General features: G+C 30.0%; 1 protein-coding gene across 1 annotated transcript; it reads left to right on the top strand.

Moving 5' to 3' along the window:
- Positions 1-12,162: 12,162 nt before the first annotated feature.
- Positions 12,163-17,982, top strand: LOC114172639. Its single transcript, XM_028056974.1, has 9 exons — positions 12,163-12,228; positions 13,030-13,086; positions 13,557-13,614; positions 13,731-13,999; positions 14,089-15,004; positions 15,094-16,311; positions 16,515-16,748; positions 17,022-17,149; positions 17,212-17,982. The coding sequence occupies exons 1-9, from the start codon at positions 12,163-12,165 to the stop codon at positions 17,980-17,982; spliced, it is 3,717 nt and encodes a 1,238-aa protein (XP_027912775.1).
- Positions 17,983-20,213: the final 2,231 nt, after the last annotated feature.

Raw genomic sequence — 20,213 nt, 5'->3', positions numbered from 1 at the left:
TTTACCTTATTAATAGTTTTGTCATAAATATATTTTCTCTTTATTTCTTTCCTTTCTTTTTTTTGATAGAAAAAAAAATTTGATAGAAAAATAATTTTGTTGGTTTTTCACTTTGAAGTACCGACCTGTAAGAATCCAATTTGTAAGAATTTAAACAAAATAATTTTTTAATTAAATTCTAGCATGTCTTTCGGTTAGGTCAGTTTAGCAATAATAATTAAATTGCATATGAAAGATATAATTAGAGCGGTAAATTTAGTTTTGATTTTTTTTCTCAATAATCGTGCTAAGCATATCACATTCATCTAAAATAAAAATAGAACCCAAATTTATAATGTTGAACTCAAGACGTACTTATGCGAGAATTTAATCTGACAATCCTTCTCTTTTTTAATTTATTGCATGTTACAACAAAATTCTCCTTTTTTTATTTTGTATATAAGAGACTTTGTGATCACGATATATTAATTTTTTTTTATTTTATTATAATGGAATAGGAAATGTAATGACTTTTTAATTTAGTTACTATTTATAGTTGTATTTCATTTTACTTAACTAGTTAGATGTTCATTAAAAAGTCATGTATATATTTTGAATATTTCTAGTAGTTACAATTTAAGAATTTTATATCTCTTGTCCTAACCAAATGTTAGCGATGTAGATTTTTAGATTTTTATTTAGTACGACCTAGTGTTGCTATTTTCCATAACCTTATAATCCATTATTAGAAATATATGTAAAATTATTTAAAGAATTTTTTCGTAGTAAATATATGTAACCAACCTCCCAGCCTTCCATGAAGTCCTAGTTTTCCTCTGCATCAAACACGTGCCAGTTCCACATGTCAGACCTGATGAACGGTTTCTGGTTGGTTGTGTTGGCCCGAGAGAGTTCATTGATTATTGAATCACTCAAAATTAAAGTCTAAAATTAGTTCTAAATGTCATCAATCAAGATAATGTGATAAGGTTGAAAAATAAATACACTACACACAACCATGCAAATACATCTCTACGCTTCTAGCCCACAAAAATCCCATATATTTAATTTTCAATAACAAAGATCAAGTATATAAAGTAGTGTGAGAATTGAGGTATGCATACCCCGAGCGAAATGTAGTTCCTCGATTCAGACAACCTTTAGCCGATATTTCAGTAACAGTCAAGGTTTCCTCCATGCTAGCTCCGGATGCAATCACAACACACACAAAATTTCACCTCTAGGTGTAGAGTATGAGCGACACACATTGCATTTCTAACCATAAACCCATACTTAGTCGTCATTAGGGTTTTAGTGGCAAAATTTCTCACTGTAACCCATGCTTAATCGTGATTAGATTATTAGTTGCAAAATGAGAGAAATCAATAGAATTAAAAATTACAAACCATAAAACTAAATCAAAGAGTTCAGTAGAATAGAAAATTACCACTTTTTTACGAAGACATCATCAAATAGGTCATGTTGCACTTTTGAGGGAGATGTGAAATCTCACATACTTTGAACTTTGAAAAATGTACCAGAATTGCACACCTCTCTCTAAACGTTTTAAGAAATTTCACAAGCTGTTTGGAAATTTTGTACAACAAATTGAATAAAGAAATGATTGGCCATTGCTTATTAGCATACAAGAACTAGAAATCACGCAAAAGAGATGGTGCTCAAACGAAAAAAAAAATTCAAATGACATCTTAATAAAAAGTTAAAAATATTAAAATAATAAAAATCTATTGCAGTTAGAATAAAATAACAAAATTAACATTTATTTTAATGGTTTAATATAACCGCAACAAAATACCTGCTAATAAAAATTATTATTTATGTAGTGGAAGAACCGTGTTAAGGATAGGGAATGAACGAAAGAAATGGGAGATGGGAAAGATATTGTCTCGGTTTCAAGGTTAACAAGTATAATATCTTTTTCAATATATATATATATATATATATATATATATATATATATATATATATATATATATATATATATATATATATATAAAATTTATACCAATTTTAGCTATAATCGGTATAAAAATTCTTTTTCAATATTACAAAAATGTCACTGTATTAATTTTTATACCGGTTGAAAATATAATTGGCATAAAAGATCTCACGTTATTTATAAAATTGTTGTCCGCCTCTGATTTTATACCTGGTGGATTTGAACAGGTATAATAATGTAGGTATAAAAAACTTATTTTGCACTAGCGTTTATTAGGTCAATGTGCATGGATTATTTATACATTTTGAGTTTGAATATCTAAATTAATTTTATTTTCTTATTTCTTATTTCTTTTATATTTTAATACAAATTTTATTTTATTGTTAGAATGTTTTATAAATCATATATATATATATATATATATATATATATATATATATATATATATATATATATATATATATATATATATATAATTTCATAATTAATCATTTTTCTTTACCGTTCTATGTATCATCAAATATCATTAAAAGAAAAAATAAATAAATACACTAATATTCATTCATAGATAAAAATACCTAAAATTAAAATATTTAATTTAGAAGGCACTGTTGAAAAAAAAAAGTCAATGAAACTGAATATGTAAATGATATACATATTAAAACCATAAAAGATGCAAATTTGAATGATTTAGATTAGCTTAGATTCACTTGTTTTTTTAAACAATTGTAAAAAAGTCGTGAGGTCATTGTGCATGTATTTTGTATGGAAGCATGTGTGACTTATGGGTGGGACTGTTATATGTACATCATAATATAGCAGCTTCACATTTCATTTAGTTTGAACTCCAAGGTATGAATAAAAATTGCAACAAATTGTGGCACTGTATATGGGTGGCCATTATATGGTGCATTTGAAATCAAAGAAACAAAGGGTTGATGCTGATGAAGTGTTCACTCTAGCCCAACTTAAATCATGGTCTTGGATAATGTACAAAAATCCTAAAGCATTATTTTCATACTCTGATTGGTGTTTGTTGATGTGACCCCAACAAACCCAAGCTCAAGTGCATCAACAAGCCCAAGCCCACATCAAGGCCCAATCACTAGAAGCATGATGAGAAAGATTCACATGGGCCTCTCACAAGATGATCAAGTCAATCATGGGCTTTTTACATTATTTACATAGGCTAAAGAAATCTCTAAAATATGAGATGATGCATGAAGGAAGTTGTCTAGATTTAAATTGGGCCATTGTTTAGGCTTTGCTTTAAATAAAAGCTAGAAAACTTGTTGGGATCATTTGGGTCGAGCCCAATGTGCTACCTTTGGCCGAGAGTTACTAGAGTGGCTCTCCTTTTGGATGCAAGCAAAGCATGAACTAAGCAAGGAGCATGTGATGGAAGCATGGTGCATGTGACTTGGGCAAGGAGAGTGTGATACGCCACTTGGCACCATCTAGACTCATCTACTACATCACATGGTCTACAATCAAGCTTCTTCTCCAAGCTACATTTGCATTTCATCTTTGTTGCATTTTCTCTTTATTTGGCCGGCCATGTTCCTATAAATAGAGCCACTCAAATATTGTAATGGTTACTCTTGAATTGCTAATAGATGCTAGTGTTTGAGATCACTCCACACTTCTATTAATTTGAGAGCACACATGGCTAACATTCTCCTTCATCTCCTCTAGCCACCTTCCATACCATAGCTCCACTTCTACTCTTCATCTTCACCAAATTCTCCATTTCTGAGAGCTACCTTCCTCTAATTCTCCAAATTCCGCTGCACTTCATCTTCTCCTCATCATTCTCCATGGATTTCCTCCCTCTTCTACTCCAAGGACTTCATCAATTGGTATCTAGAGCCATCCAAGCCTTTGGTGCATCCATCCTCTTGGTTTGGGTAAGGTTCTTGGTCCATACTTGTCTCTTCTTTCATTTTCCGTTTTGTCTCTCTTCTCCACTATTTTCTTCACTTTTGCTGCTATTTTTTTTCATGTTTTTAATGTTCTCCACCGTTTGACATTGAGGCTACATGAATCTCCATTGATTCATCTTGTAGTACTCCTTGCTTCATTGGTGCAAATATGATTTTAGGTTCCATTTTCGTTTTTCCAGCACTTGTTCTTTGGTTCTTGAGTTTTCTGCATTTTTATTCGATGAATTGAGTCCTTCTTTGCATTTTATCATTCCAATTATGTTTAAGTCATGTTCTATGCTTTGTTTGTGCTTTAATTCATCTTTTCCACCGTTTAATTGCATTGCTTACTGAATTGATTGAGTTTCCGAACCACATCTCACAACCAAAACACTATGATCCTTAAAGGAAGTGTGTGGATGTTTAAGGCCTGAATCCTCACCGTTTTTCATCCATTTCATCGATTTGATTGTGCTTTTGTGTGTCTAAGATGTTCTTCTATGATTCATGCTTGATTTCAGTTCATAATCAAGTTCTTTAGCTATGCTTTCCATAGAACATCTCCTACAATTTCAGAGAGCAAATCTGCTCTAGTTTTCTTCTATTTTCTACCAAATCACTGCACGCACAGTCTCTGTTTTTGATTTTTTGTGAGTCACTCAGTGCACCAAAATTCAATCTGATTTTTGCCTCATTTAGTTAACATCCAGACGAAAAAAAAAGAATCATTCAAAAATGTTGAGTACAAAAAAAATGAAAAATCACGTAAGTTGAGGCTCATATTTCCATTTTCTGCCACTACAGTTTCCGAAAACTCACTGTTTCATTGCTGTTTTGTGCGTGTTTGTGTGTTTTTAGTGCTTGTTTTCACATGAATTTTGGCTTGAGTTTGTACTCTATATTGCTTCATTATTGATTTGCTTTGGAAGTCAATTCATTACTTCATTTGCTACTGTTTTGCAATGAGTACTTCAGCCATATGATTGAGCATTTTTGTTTTGCTGATTTTGTTGTTTTCATCTATTCTAGTGCCTTTCTAGGTTCCTTTTGTGGTGCTTGATTTTATTTTCTAGCCTTTAATTTTTTGCTTGTCACTTCTTGAACCTCTTTCTAGTCATGTTTCATTTCAATTCTCTTTTGGTTTAGCATTTCTAATTAGCTTTTCTTGCTTTCTCCATTGTTTGGGTTCATCTACTTGTCTCTCGGTTTTGGTTGCTTAATGATGCTATGGAGTTTAGAATGGTTTATATGATATGGTAGCATCTTAGGTGGTGGATATTGAAGTAGAATTTTATCTTGTGTGTTTTCTATATGATTGCCTTCTCCTCACCTTTGAGAGTTTGAGAGTTTTGAGCCTATTCATTTGAGAGAGTGTGTGCTAACTAGTTTGCTTGCCATAGTTTGTTTTGTTTCTTTCTTTCACTCTTTTGCAGATTTGGTTGCTGTTTTTGGATGCTCTAGTAGTGTGGTGCTGCAAAAGACACTTTTACACACATTGGTGCTTGAATTTGGTCATATACAAAGGCTTCCAAAGCCTCTTTTGCTCTCGAGATAGTCCATTTTCCAGCAGTTGTGATCTTTGGAGAGCTTGTTTTGGTGATGTTTTGGAGTCTTTGGCTGCACATTTTGGACATCATTTTAACAACACCTTTTAGTTCTTTAGTTGTGTATAAGTTGGACACCTCTTTTTGGTACAATTGAAGCATTCTAAGGCATTTTATTGGTTCTCCAAAAAGCATTAAAATCTTGTTTTCTAGCATCCAGTTTGCTCTCGGTTTGCTTCACTTTGTACCAAAACTTGTGCATCAATTTCTTTTGCTTTGAACATTCCATTGTATCCATGGCCTACTTAGGTGTCTTGGGGAACCAAAGGTGTTCAATCCCATCTCCTAAGTAGAACCTTTTTCATATTCTAGTGCAACGTTTTAGTAAGTGAGTGTGTTGAAAGTTCTAAGTGCTTTCTCACCTTGCTTTTAGGCCGCATAGTTAGACGCTTAGTGGTTTAAATTTGTGAGACCAAAGTCTCTAAAATTTGTGCCATTTAGGGGTCCGTTTTTAGTGTTAGTCTTTTCTTTTCTTTGAGTCTTGTTTGTGTTTGTTAGTGCTTAATGTCTCAAGTGATTCTATTTACTTAGCCTTAAACAATTGTGTGATCTTTGAAACCTTTTGCAAGTACATCTTGGCAAGGATTGGCCTTGGTACTTAAGAAGTCTTTTAGACTCACCTCGCCTAACCTGGAGGTCTACTTGTGCTTGGTTTCTTCTTTCACTATTTTGTTAAAGTTCTAAGTTCTTTCAATCACCATGAGCACTAGAAGGGCTACTCATGCTAGTACCCAACATCAACAACATGATGAAAACAACCTCCACACAAGTGGTGATGACGAGGTTGAGGTTGTTTTCATCATGTTGTTGATGAAAACAACCTCAACCTAAAGCATTATTTTCATACTCTGATTGGTGTTTGTGCCCAACCATGTGTTTACAATCTTTGTGCTTTTAGCATATATTAGGCTCTTCTATTTAGGTTGGTGGTGGACTCATTTTTTATCCCTGTATTAGTAGACTGTTATATTATCTGATGGGGTGGGGACGTGAAGGTAATGTTCTTTATTTACAATAGATTCAGAATGAAATTCTATCTATCTATGGTTTTGTGTTGCTTAAGTCTTGTTTAGTTTTTGCATGGTAAGAACCTATCACGATAGCAAGAATAATTATATTGACATGACTTGTTCTTTTGGTATTGGAATCTATAATGGTGTGTGGTGTTGTGCTTATGATTCTATGCAGGATTTAGGGATGTCAAAAGTATTCGTACCCGCGGGTATCCGCGGATAAAACCTGCAATGGGTAGGAAACGGATATTAAAAATGGATACCTGCTACCCGTGGGTACGGGTATTTTTATACCCGCATGTTAACAGGGCGGGTACTGGTATCATAGTATCCGTACCTGTGGACGGAGAAGGGTAGCCAGGGATGTTACACCAATAGTCATTCTGAACAAATACGATCCCAAAAACGAAACCTACTCTCTCTCTTCTATCTTAAAGCAATATGCATCGTTGGTTGTCAAAATATGCAACCTAAATTCCCTTTCAACGATCAAGAGGACTCTGTCCCTATACTACTAAAAAAACTTATATTTCCTGCCAATTTTGTTTTGATTTTTTTTTTGCAGGAAATACTTATAAATTTTGTTATGAAAAAAAATTGTAGGAAATTGCTGCCAATTTTTTTACAAAATATTTTGTATAAAAAACTTTTCGTAACAAATTTTGTAGAAAATACTTGCGAATTTTATAATTTTGTAAGAAATAATTACCCATGAAGGAATTACCTGCCAATTAAAATTCTTAGAATAAATAGTAGGAAAAAATTCTTTTCTTGCAAATTATTACAAGAAATCTGAACAATGCAGCGTTATTACTATCAATACTAATGCAGTACCACAGGCTTTAGAAACTGATCACATGACATTTTTTTGTTTCATTTATTATTATTTTATTTGTTATATATATATCTATATGATGTGAAGAAATTCATGATGCGAGAGACTTTTATTTTAGAACACTAGTTAAGAATAATTAATATACATCGAATATCGTAAAATTTTATTATTAATTATGATATTAAATCAAATTCGACATGATAACCTTCAATACAATTTTATTTTATTTAAAGAACAAAAATGTCCATAAATATTACTGCTATGTTTAATATTTTATTTAATGTTCACGAATAAAAGTTAAAAAACAATTAAATGATATAAATAATTATATTTTAATATTGTTAAAATTTAAAATATAATTAAATATAAAAAGTTTAAATTAATAGAAAAACCAACAAAGATTGGTGTTAAATATCTAAATAATTTACAAAAAAAAAAAAATTAAAGTATCAATTTGCGACATCATTGAATTTTCTCTTCTGATTTTTCGATAACCTTTTGCAACATTCATGCTTAACCAAATATCAAGAAATACACAATATAAAAGTATAGATAAGTTAGTTGAAGACGAACACCATCTCTTTTATTCTTCTTCTCTCTCTAGGTAGGTTACAAATTACTTTTTCTTCATCTCACCAAACCTTCTCTCTTCTCTTAAAAGAACGAGAAGGAAACCTACTCTTTCGTCTATCTTAAAGCAATGCTATCACTAGTATCAAGAAATGTATCGTTATTATGGTTAATAAGAAACCTATTCTCTGATTTTGGCTTTACAAGAAACCCTAACCATGCATCCTCATTACTACCAATACGAATGCAGTATCATGTGACAACTTTTTGTTTTATTTATTATTTTTTATATATTTTATGTTAGTGTTCAATTTTAAATTTAAGATTTCATTTTTCATATTATTTTATTTTCATTCTTTTAGTTTTTTATATTATAATATTTCAGGCTTGTAGGGAAAGTTTATGAACAATTATCTTTTATTTTAAAATCCTTTTACACATTAGAATTTGTTTAATTGTGCACGTATATGCACATTCTTGTAAAAAAAAAAACGAGTAATTTTTTCTATTTTATAATAGGTCTATATAAGTAATGGAAATAAATAGAAATGAATAGATAGGAAAACTTTTGATTTCCAATAATTTGAAGAAGTTGAAGTTGAATTTTAAGTATGATATTCTAAAGTTTTGAAAACATAAAACACGGGATTGTTCTTTTTGGTTTATATATTTTATCCAAATTTTTATACTTTTAATTTATTACATCAAAAAAATATAAATAAAGGCCATTTTTGTTTCGAAACTACACAATACATAGCAAAGCTAAAAAAATATAATTTTCTAAATCTTAATTGGTAAACAAATTCAGAATACAATATTCAAATAATTAACAAAACATTAAACCTGTTCAAATCACAAACCTACAAATCAACCACATCTAACACAATATCAAATCATCGTATGTTTCAAGTATTTGTGTTTAGGACATTTAACGTGGAGTGCCAAAATTTACAAAGACAATATTCAAATGTTTAATTAACATTCCCGTTATGTGTCCTAAATAGGGGAACAAGAAATATACCCAAGAAAAAAGAAAATGAAGAAATGTTATATCTAAAATAGAGAAACAAAAATACATCAAATCTAATTAATTGTAAAAATTGGAAGCATCAAGTCCATCCTTTAAAACGCGGAAGTGACGGAACCTGTGTTTTTATATTGAGAAGGAAATTGAAAGAGAAGCTAATCCTTTACATATAATTAAAAATATTAAGACTTTAAATATTTTAAATATTAAGACTCATGTAATAAACAGACTCTAATATAATTGAAAATATAATCTATATTTTAGGACTTTATTTTTAAAATTCTTTAAATACTAAATCTGCTTAACTAAATATAAAAAAATATTAAAGTATTAATTTGAGACTTCATTGAATTTTCTGTTCTGATTTTTCGATAACCTTAACATTCCTTTTAGCTTAACTAAATATCAAAAAATACAAAATATTTAAATATATAACATTATTGATTATGAATACATAAAACTAGCGATATAAGAAATGAAAAAAATGTGAAACATTTTTGTGACTACGCATCGTTTTGTCTTTAAATTCGTCTGAACTACAACTTCTATGTTAAATTTTATCTTTAATTTCATCTGAACTACAACTTCTATGTTCAATTTCATGATAACAATATTATGCGCTTTTGAGTTACATTATTTAGATTTTAAATTATTTCATACGCTAGTGCACAAGATATTGTTGACATTTTTCAATTTTTGTCAACAAATATGACTACCAGCTACATCAAAACTTACTGAAATTGATTTCATTTTGTAGCATCATGTAATGAAAGTCGTAAATAACATATCTTTTGTGAAAAAGAATTTTTCTTTAAACTTGTGCCACTCATAAACAAGATATATATATTTTTTCTCATAACATTATTTATAAATGTCTATTTTTCATAATATTTACTTTTCATAAATAAGATAAATATGCAAAGGAATTATCTGTTGACAGATTTTAAGTTGTGACAACAGAATTGGATGCCATATACATTTTTGATTGAATATTTTTTTTTGGCTTATCTTCTGTTAATTACTAACTTATAAACCTTCTACGATATAATTGACATTTTTTTATACAATAAGTACGAATGAAATATTATATTTTTACGTATAATATTATACATTACAGAAGTTCATTTTTGGAAATTTGTTATTTGTTTATATTACATATATTATATTATTATATTTGTAGCATAATAGAATAATTTAATATATCTTTAATAACGTTATATCTTTTTAATGTTTTATTCTGTTATTATCTTCTTCCCGTTTTCCAATGCAGTAATAATTACATTACTGTTGAAGAATCTATTTGTAATCGTCCCGTCTTTTCATGTGTCATTTGTCTTCTATAAATAAATATTCATCTCCATTCTACCATGAAGATTAAACGGCAAGATCAGTTCAATGATATTCTACATTCTTCCAACTTTTACTGTACTATCTCTCTCAAAGTCGAAGCAAATGGAAAACAACTTCAATGAAGATGACGTTATTAATAGAATGAGTAGGTACCAGTTCTCTATTATTCACCTTCAAGTCGAGGTAAGTTCATTGTCAAATTTTTCAGACATATTTTCTTTTACAAGATTTCTTCTACTCTTTCTATTTCTGTGACGGATTTCTTCTTCTCTTTTACAATATCCTGATTTTAACCTTAACTAATCCATTTTTTTCTTAAAAAAATTCTGTCTTTCGAGGTTGTTGGTTTTGTGGATCGTGCATTCGCCATTCTTTATGATGACGATCTTGAGCGTCAATGGACTTTAAGAGATGAAGAAGGCAATAGACATGTGGTTACTTATAACAAGAATTTACAAAAACCAATGCTAATTGGAGGATGGACTGAATTAAGGCACATATATGATCTTCACGATTTTCACACTATTTATTTTGGATATGTGGGTGATTCTTGTTTCCACATCACTATTTTTCCCAGTAAATGCAAACCTTTGTCTATTGCACGTTTTCTTAAAAGAATTGAGGCAGATAAACCCCTTTTCAATGGACCGAAGTTGCATTTCTTAATATTTCTGAATCCAAATCAATGCAATGCTAGCCATCTGGTGATATTAATTTCATATTTTTTACTAAATGGATGTTTCTATCATATTTTGATTTATGTTTTGAAATTATTTTTTAAATTTAATCCATATACTAATTTCATTAATACTTTATGTAAGTTTTAGGATTTTCCAGCTGATTTTGGCAATTATCTTCGTCAAGGAAGATTTAAATACATTTTTCTTTATGGACCGCGTAAAATAGTGAAGTGCAAACTACTATTGAGAAATCATCCTAAGAAGTCTAGAAAAATTGGAAGTGGCTGGAAGGAATTTTGTACTGCTCATGGATTTCATCAAACTATTGACTTGGTGTTTGAAGTGGACCACATGAAAAGCAATCAGAATGTCAAAGTGCTAACATATTGTAATTTTTAAGTTAAAGTTAGTATAAATAGTTTTGTTTTTATTTCTGCCACTTATGTAGTTTTCAACCTAGAAGTTTTTTTATTTTCAGCAATGCATATGTATAGTTCTACCTTCTTATCAATGAAATCTCTTTGAAGCTTCTCTGAATTACTCTGAAAGATGAAAAGTCATACATGTTATGGTATGATATTCATAAATAAAATTATTTTGTTCTATAATTCAAATGAAATATATATGATGCAACTAAAAGATATATAGTTGGACGAATAATGAAAAGTTATCAGTTCTATAATCATATGTATGGATGTATGTTACTTTAGTATGTGCATACACTCACTGTATGTTATCATTTTGACACATAATGTGGTTAAGATTGCAGATACTTCCTATGAAAAAGTCCTCTTTGTTTTACTATATATAGTACTGCATAAAAAACACGTCTGATTGTACCTACATAAAAAGGAAATGTTTTGTTAGTTGCAAGAACAAATCAACTCTGAAATAAGTGCTATATATATGAATGATTCTGATATATTAACACTCAGCACTGCATGCTCTTTCTCTTTTTAATGTTTGTCTTCTATTTTAATGTTTTTTTTCTGAAACAACTGCTTCCTATTATAATTACATATATTTATGTTTCCACAATTGTGATTAGAGGTACAAGCTACACAAAAAAGTTTAACAAAGACATTCACCAATATAGGAATAAAACAGTAAACACTTTTTCATCCATTGAGTCAACTTACCTTTATTTTTGCTTCTTCCATTGTAACCTTTAAAACTATTCCATAGCATTTCTGTACTGTAATGGAGCATAACGATTGTAAAAATGCAAGGCTCAGAAGGAAACTGGTGCTACAACAAAGGTTCAATGCAAGAACTCATCAACATTCATGTAAGTCATTAACATCTTACTTAAACCATTTATGTTTTCTAATTCTTCATCAATAATTTATTTAAAAATGATGCATTTGTATGTTTCTATGTTTTTTTATGTTGCAGATGACAAAGAAGAGAATGCAAGAAAGAAAACTAAATTTGCAAACCATTCTTCTCAAAGTAAATAAATCTCACGATTTCTTTTTATATATATATTTGTAACTGTATGTTTTGGATTTTAACTTCACAACACAGATGCATACTCAAACATCTTTGTTGTTTTAATCACAGATAAAACAATTGTATCGCAAAGATCATTTCACAAAAAATATAGACAGGAATCCATTACAACAGTTGGATATTAGTAAGTTTTTTTGTTTCTAAGCTATATCTTTACATAATGTTGTTAAATGAATCAATGAAGTCTTTTTGTTTATTTCTTTAATAACAATGCTTCTACAATAATCCTTTTCCAGATGTTGACAACAACAACAACAACCTTCACAATACGAATTCAATATTTCACAGACAAATTGGTCAGTTCTGAAGTTCTTCCAATACTTAATTTTAACATTATTTATGAATAATATTAATTCCGTACCACTTTAAACTAACCTTCGTTTCAATGCAGTAACTGTCAACAAATACTCAAGTTTTTCAAGTACTTTAGTTGAACAACAAATCACTTCACAATCTGCAACTTCTACTTTAACTTACCATAGTCCTTTCGGTATATTTCTACATTATTCTTAATTTCTTATATACCTGTTTAAATGACAATTTTAGATTTTATATCAATGTTTTTGAATGACTCCAGCTTTTAACAATAACAGTCAGAGAAATTATGGACAAAATAATTACAATTCCAGTGCAGGTAATTACATTTGGATTCATACTCACAATGCCAATGCAGGTAGGACAATTGTTTTTTGTTGTTTTTCATAGGTGGGAGATCAGAGGTTGTAAATGAGTCGCATTCTGTTTCTAAGAATAAAGTTGTCAAATATCCTTTTCAAGTCATACAATCACTTCAAAACAGATTCAATCTTGATGATGAAACAACAAGACAACATAATTATTCAGACACAACAAATGATGATTCAACAACGATAAGAGATGATGGTAATTCTGATATTAAACTTATTGATGTTAATATAAATTCCTTTGAAATCATTAATTAGTTTTCATCTTACTAATATTGAAGAACATACTACAAGTACTACAACTACAAACGAATTGTATTGCAAAGGAGAGTTACAAGGTACATAATGTCCAACACAATTGTATATAACTGCAGATTAAAATATTCGCATTTTCATTCTAATGTTTTGTAATGATTTTCAGAATTGCTCAATATTTGAGAACCTTGCTTGGAATGCCAATACTGTAAAGCTCAACTTTGGTATGAAGAAAGAGCAGAAAAATGTAACACCTCAAAGGGAGTTGAATTCTCATTGTGTTGTCAAAAGGGAAAAGTCTAAATTCCACTATTAAAAAGACCACCTAATCTTCTTGAAGGTTTGTTAAATGGTGAAGATCAGAGAAGCAAATCAGTTTTACAAAACATAAGAGTATACAATAGCATGTTTTCATTTACTTCAATTGGTGGTAAGATTGATAATTCAATGAACAATGGTTTTGCTCCACCACAATTTATTCTGAATGGACAAAACTATCACCGTATTGGCAGTTTATTGCCAGAGCATGGATCAAAGCCAAAGTTTGCACAGCTGTACATATATGATACCGAAAATGAAATGACTAACAGAGTGAAGCATTTCAGGTCAGTGAATATATTAAATAATTTCATTATATGAAATATTTAAATACATGTGTTGACATGTATTCTCTTTATTATTTTTTAGTTCAAACACAGGAATCTGTTATAGATGAATCATTGGTTGCTGATTTGATTCAAATTATTGACAATCACAATGTTCTTGCGAAATCTTTTAGAAGAGTAAGAGATTTGTCACTGGAACATATGGAATCATATTTCACGCTAAGACTATTTAGAGGCAGAAACAAAGACCCTAGAGTCTACAATACACCTTCATGTGATGAAATAGCTGCACTTATAGTTGGTGATTTTGGCAATATGGATGTAGGCAGAGATATAGTGGTGAAAAAATGTTCTGGTGAATTAACCAAACTGCACGAAACTCACACAGCTTTCATTCCACTACAATATCCTCTCATGTTTCCATATGGAGAAGATGGTTATCAAGAGGATATCCCAATAAGAGAATCTCATTCAAAAACAAAATCCAGGGTAAGAGTTAGAATTTCTTTGCGAGAATTTATTGCCTTTAGAATACAACAAAGAGCTGTAGAAGCAGGAAATATTGTGAATGCATGCAGATTGTTCCAACAGTTTCTGGTCGATTGCTATACAATGGTTGAAGCCCAAAGGTTGTCATTCATCAGAGCGAATCAGAAGTTAATTCGCTGTGATATTCTTAATGGATTACAAGAAGCTGTTAATAAAGGAGAGACAAATCCTTTTTTAATTGGAAGACGTATTGTCTTGCCTGCTTCTTTCACTGGTGGTACCAGATACATGTTCAACAATTGTCAAGATGCTATGGCAATTTGTAACAAATTTGGATATCCGGATTTGTTCATTACTATAACATGTAATGTGAATTGGAGTGAAATAAAAGAATTTGTCTTACCAAAAGGCTTATCAGCTTCGGATAGACCTGATATTGTATGTAGAGTGTTCAAGATGAAGCTGGATGAAATGATGACAGATTTTAAGAAAAAGGACTTCTTTGGAAAAAGCACTGCAGGTATGTTATATATGAAGTAATATACATTATATAAATTTATATTAAATTAGATTCTGAAAAGTATATTTATTTTTTATTTATATATGCAGGAATGTACACAGTAGAATTCCAAAAAAGAGGTTTACCTCATGCACATATACTTTTATGGTTGGATGGAGAAAGCAAGTTGAAGAATTCAACTGATATTGATAAAGTAATATCAGCTGAATTGCCAAATGCTGATTTGTACCCCAAATTGGAAAAAGTTGTCTCAAGTTACATGATTCATGGACCATGCGGACCTGCAAGACATAATTCACCTTGCATGAAGGAAGGAAGATGTTCTAAATTTTATCCAAAAAAATTCACATCTTCCACTTCAATTGATGAGGAAGGATATCCATGCTATAGAAGACTTGATAATGGTAGATTTGTTGAGAAGAATGGAATTAAGATGTATAATAGAAGTGTTGTTCCTTACAATCCACCACTTCTAATGAGGTATCAAGCACACGTCAATACAGAGTATTGCAACAAGACCAATTCAATTAAATATTTGTTCAAGTATGTGAACAAAGGTCCCGACAGAGCTACTCTTAAAATAAGCAACAACTCTGCACAGTCTGAAAAATCAACCATTATTGATGAGATCAAAAGGTATTACGATTGTAGGTATCTATCACCATGTGAAGCTGCTTGGAGAATATTTGCTTTTGACATCCACCACAGATGGCCTCCTGTTCAGCGATTGACCTTTCATCTTCCTGGCCAACAATCAGCTTTGTTTAAAGATGATGATGATATTAATGTGGTCTTCAACAGATACGAAAATGCTAACACAATGTTTCTAGCTTGGTTTGAGGCTAATAAAGTTTATGAGGAAGGAAAACAATTGACTTATTCAGAATTTCCAAGCAAATTTGTGTGGTTTGCCAAAGAAAAAGAATGGAAACCAAGGAAGAAAGGCTACAACATTGGTAGACTGACTTATATTCCTCTTGGTTCTGGAGAACTTTATTATTTGAGGATATTACTGACCATTCAAAAAGGTTGTATTGATTATGAAAGCATTAAGACAATTGATGGAAAGTATTATGAAACATACCAAGAAGCTTGCTATGTTTTGGGATTGTTGGCTGACGACAAAGAATATATTGATGCAATCAAAGAAGCAAGTGAATTTGCTTCTAGGTATCAACTTAGAAGATTATTTGTTACTTTGTTGTCGATGAATGCAATTTCTAAACCAGATATAGTTTGGAATTCTACTTGGAGTATCTTATGTGATGAAATTTTGTACCAAAAAAGGAAGGAGATGAACTTATCAGGTATTTCATATTTTTTTTTAATTTGCTATACATATATATTTTAATTGTATAATTTACTTATTGCAGGTCTTCAAATTCAGAATGCTGAATTACAAATGGTAGAAGTTTGAAAGATTATCCTTCATTACCTCAACTTGATCTTTCAGATGTACATACATTCAATAATAGATTTATTGTTGATGAGCTGCAATATAATAAAGAAGACATGGCAAAAGAACATGACAGTTTGTTTAAAGCACTGAATGATGAACAAATTCATGTATATCAGGATATCATGACAGCAGTTCTTTCAAAGAAGGGAGGATTCTTTTTCTTATATGGCTATGGTGGTATAGGTAAGACTTTTATGTGGAAGACATTGTCGGCTGGTCTAAGAAGCAAGGGCATGATTGTTTTGAACGTAGCATCAAGTGGAATTGCTTCTTTATTACTTCCTGGTGGAAAAACAGCACACTCTACCTTTTGCATCCCACTGTTAATTAATGATGAATCAACTTGCAACATAGCACAAGGTAGTCTCAGGGCAAAACTTCTTATGGCAACAAGTTTAATTATCTGGGATGAAGCACCAATGATGAATAGAATGTGCTTTGAGGCATTTGATAGAACACTAAGAGATATTATGCGAAATGTTGATGATGCCAATAAAGACAAACCATTTGGTGGCAAAGCAGTTGTCTTGGGAGGTGACTTTAGACAAATTCTACCAGTTATCAAAAAAGGATTTAGGTTTGATATCATAAAATCATCAATCAACTATTCAGAGTTATGGAATTGTTGTAAAGTGCTAAAGTTATCCAAGAACATGAGATTAAGTACTACATCAAATACTGAAACAGCCAATAATATTCAAGAATTTGCTGATTGGATATTGAACATTGGAGACGGGAAAATGGTGAGTGCATGGTTGAAATTCCAGAACAGATCTTGATTACAAACACATATTTACCTTTATTGGCATTGGTTGAATTTGTCTATCCTCAATTTTTGGTTAACATGTTGAATCCTAATTATTTTGATGATGGAGCAATTTTGTTCCCAACAAATGATTCTGTAGAGGAAGTAAATGATTTCATGTTGTCTTCAATTGGTGGTGAAGAGGTGACTTATTTAAGTTCAGATACACCTTGCCAATCTGATGAACAAGATGAAGTGCAATCTGAATGGTTTACATCTGAATTTTTAAATGATATCAAATGTTCAGGGATACCAAATCATAAACTGAAGTTGAAAATAGGTGTTCCAATTATGCTCTTGAGAAACATTGATCAAGCCAAAGGTCTATGTAATGGCACAAGATTGCAAGTCAACCATTTAGGCAAGAATGTAATATGTGCAACTGTAATTACTGGAAAAAACATTGGTGATAGGATTTTTATACCAAGAATGGATTTAGTGCCATCTGATTCAGGTTTGCCTTTCAAATTTCAAAGAAGACAGTTTTCGATATCTTTATGCTTTGCAATGACGATTAACAAAATTCAAGGACAAACACTTTCTAAAGTCGGCCTTTATCTTGCACAACCTGTATTCACACATGGCCAACTATATGTTGCTATTTCTAGAGTCAAGACCAAAAGAGGATTGAAAATACTTATATTGGATGAAGATGGAAAGGTAACAAACACAACTAAAAACATTGTGTACAAAGAAATTTTTGAAACTCTTTGAAAAGAAATCAATTATAGGTATGTCATTTCTATTTTTTTTTTCATTTCAAAATTGTTATAAATATATATCAATTGATTTATGTCATTTTCTGCTATGTAGGAAAATCATGGTACAGTAAAAGTTGAACAAAGAAGTCATTGTGTACAAAAGGAAATTCTGTACAAAACAAATTTATGAACTTCAATACCAAAGGATACATTCTAGGTATGTCATTTTTTTCTTTTTTTATTCTTATATTAACAAAGTAGTTTATTAGTCATATTTTTGTTGTTTGTGGTTGACAATAGTATTCAATGAAATCAAATATTAACTTCACATACCACTTTAATTACATTCTAAATTCATCTATTCTATTCATACACTTCAACATCTTTTTAAAACATTACATTCTCATCATATAGATTATTAAATTTCCAAAACCCCATTGCTATTACCAAAATTATTAAATCTAAAAAAAACCCGTGCGTTGCACGGGTAGAAGGACTAAGATACATTTAAGCTCCTGTTTCAAGCATTTCCTTTTAAAAAAAAATTAAATCTTTTTTCACTATGTTACTATTTGCTTTAGATAAACCCATACATAAAGGAATAACCAACCACATCATGACCATTTGAGATTCTCACTTTATAAAATTGTTGCTGCTATCGAATTTAGACAGTTCCTTCACATGAATCAAAATTTCCTTATATAAAACTAACAAAAAAATAAACATAATCACATAGAGTCATTCTGATATATATCTTATGTAATGTGTATTTCAGAACTATTGTAAGATAATCATGTTATCTTATATCATGTTGTGATTGAAGAACCTGATCCAAGCTAACAAAATGAAATGATAACTTTCTTTCCTAGATATGTTTGTAAAAAGTAGATATACAATTCAATTAAAATGGGAGAAAAGCACTAGATAAGTGGTTTTGAAGCCAGTCATGGATTGCAGAACGAAAAGCATAATTGGGAACAAGATTGTGACGGTCAAGCTTATCATTAGTCATTGGTGAGTTGTCATTACCACCATCAAGCCATCCTTGTATAGCCAGTTAATTAACTTTCACTTAATTCCTTTTTATTTTCACATTCCCCTTATGTGTCCTAAATAAAGGAACAGGAAATACAAAGTGAAACCAATCCTTTAAATATAATTAAAAATATTTTAAATATTAAGACTCATGTAAGAAATAGACTCTAATATAATTGAAAATATAATCTATATTTTAGGACTTTATTTTTAAAATTATTTAAATATTAAATCTGCTTAACTATGCACATATATGAGTAATAATATGATGAGCTTATTTTTCTATTTTATAATAATATGTACAAATACAGTAATGAAACTAAATACAAATGGATTGAGAATAAAACATATGATTACCACTACTTTGAAAATAGTTAAGTTCAATTTTAAGTATGAATTTTTTAAAAATTGAAATCATAAAATATGGTATTGTTATTTTGTTTCTGTTATTTTTTTTATCCACCTTTATATACTTTTTACTTCTTTTATTACTGTATTTAAATATAAGAGGAGACCGAATGAAATATATGAATTTGTGATCTTAAAAAAAATATATTCTGTCAGAAAAAAAAACTTTAAATGTTGGACTATATCAACTTTATTTTTTTCAAATTTTTATTATATATTTAATTTTTACTTCATTTTTCTCAAATAATTTCACTTACAATCAGTTTATTATTTAATTTAATTTTTCTAACAAATTATACTAAAACTTTAACAAATTCAATTATTTTATCATATACATTTGCTAAATTTAATTGAAATCAAGAATTTCTTGACTTTATTTATTGTTTTCCTAGACATTTATTACTTATTTTTTTTTCTACAAATATAAACTCTTTCTCAGACTAGGGGTAGACAAAAAATCTAATTTTTTTGATCCAATCCACTTTTGCTTTGACCCAATCCATTTAAAATCCATTTTATTAAAAATCAAATCCATTTAAAATTCATTTAATGGATCTGGATTTCAATCTAATTTACATCTTATATACTTTATGGATTGAATATCCATTCTATAAATCAAGATTTTCAAATATGGATAATCCAAAAAATTCAATCCCAATTTTCAGTTTAAATCTTGATCCAAATATTTGGATCTGGATTCAAAAAAAATCCAAACTAGTTTTGCTAAAGAAATGGATTTGGGTTGAAAATCTAATCCAATTATTTAGATCTAAACTGTATGTGGATTTTATCATTAAAAAT

This window comes from Vigna unguiculata, unplaced genomic scaffold (assembly GCF_004118075.2).
Source record: "Vigna unguiculata cultivar IT97K-499-35 unplaced genomic scaffold, ASM411807v1 contig_641, whole genome shotgun sequence".
Classification (NCBI taxonomy): domain Eukaryota; kingdom Viridiplantae; phylum Streptophyta; class Magnoliopsida; order Fabales; family Fabaceae; genus Vigna; species Vigna unguiculata.
This window is presented reverse-complemented; position numbering and strand designations above follow the sequence as displayed.

Coding starts and splice junctions, on each gene's coding strand:
- LOC114172639 (XM_028056974.1), top strand. CDS start 12,163: ATGCAAGGCTCAGAAGGAAACTGGTGCTACAACAAAGGTTCAATGCAA. Junction 14,000..14,088: donor GAGTGAAGCATTTCAGGTCA/GTGAATATATTA, acceptor GTTCAAACACAG/GAATCTGTTATAGATGAATC. Junction 15,005..15,093: donor CTTTGGAAAAAGCACTGCAG/GTATGTTATATA, acceptor TTATATATGCAG/GAATGTACACAGTAGAATTC.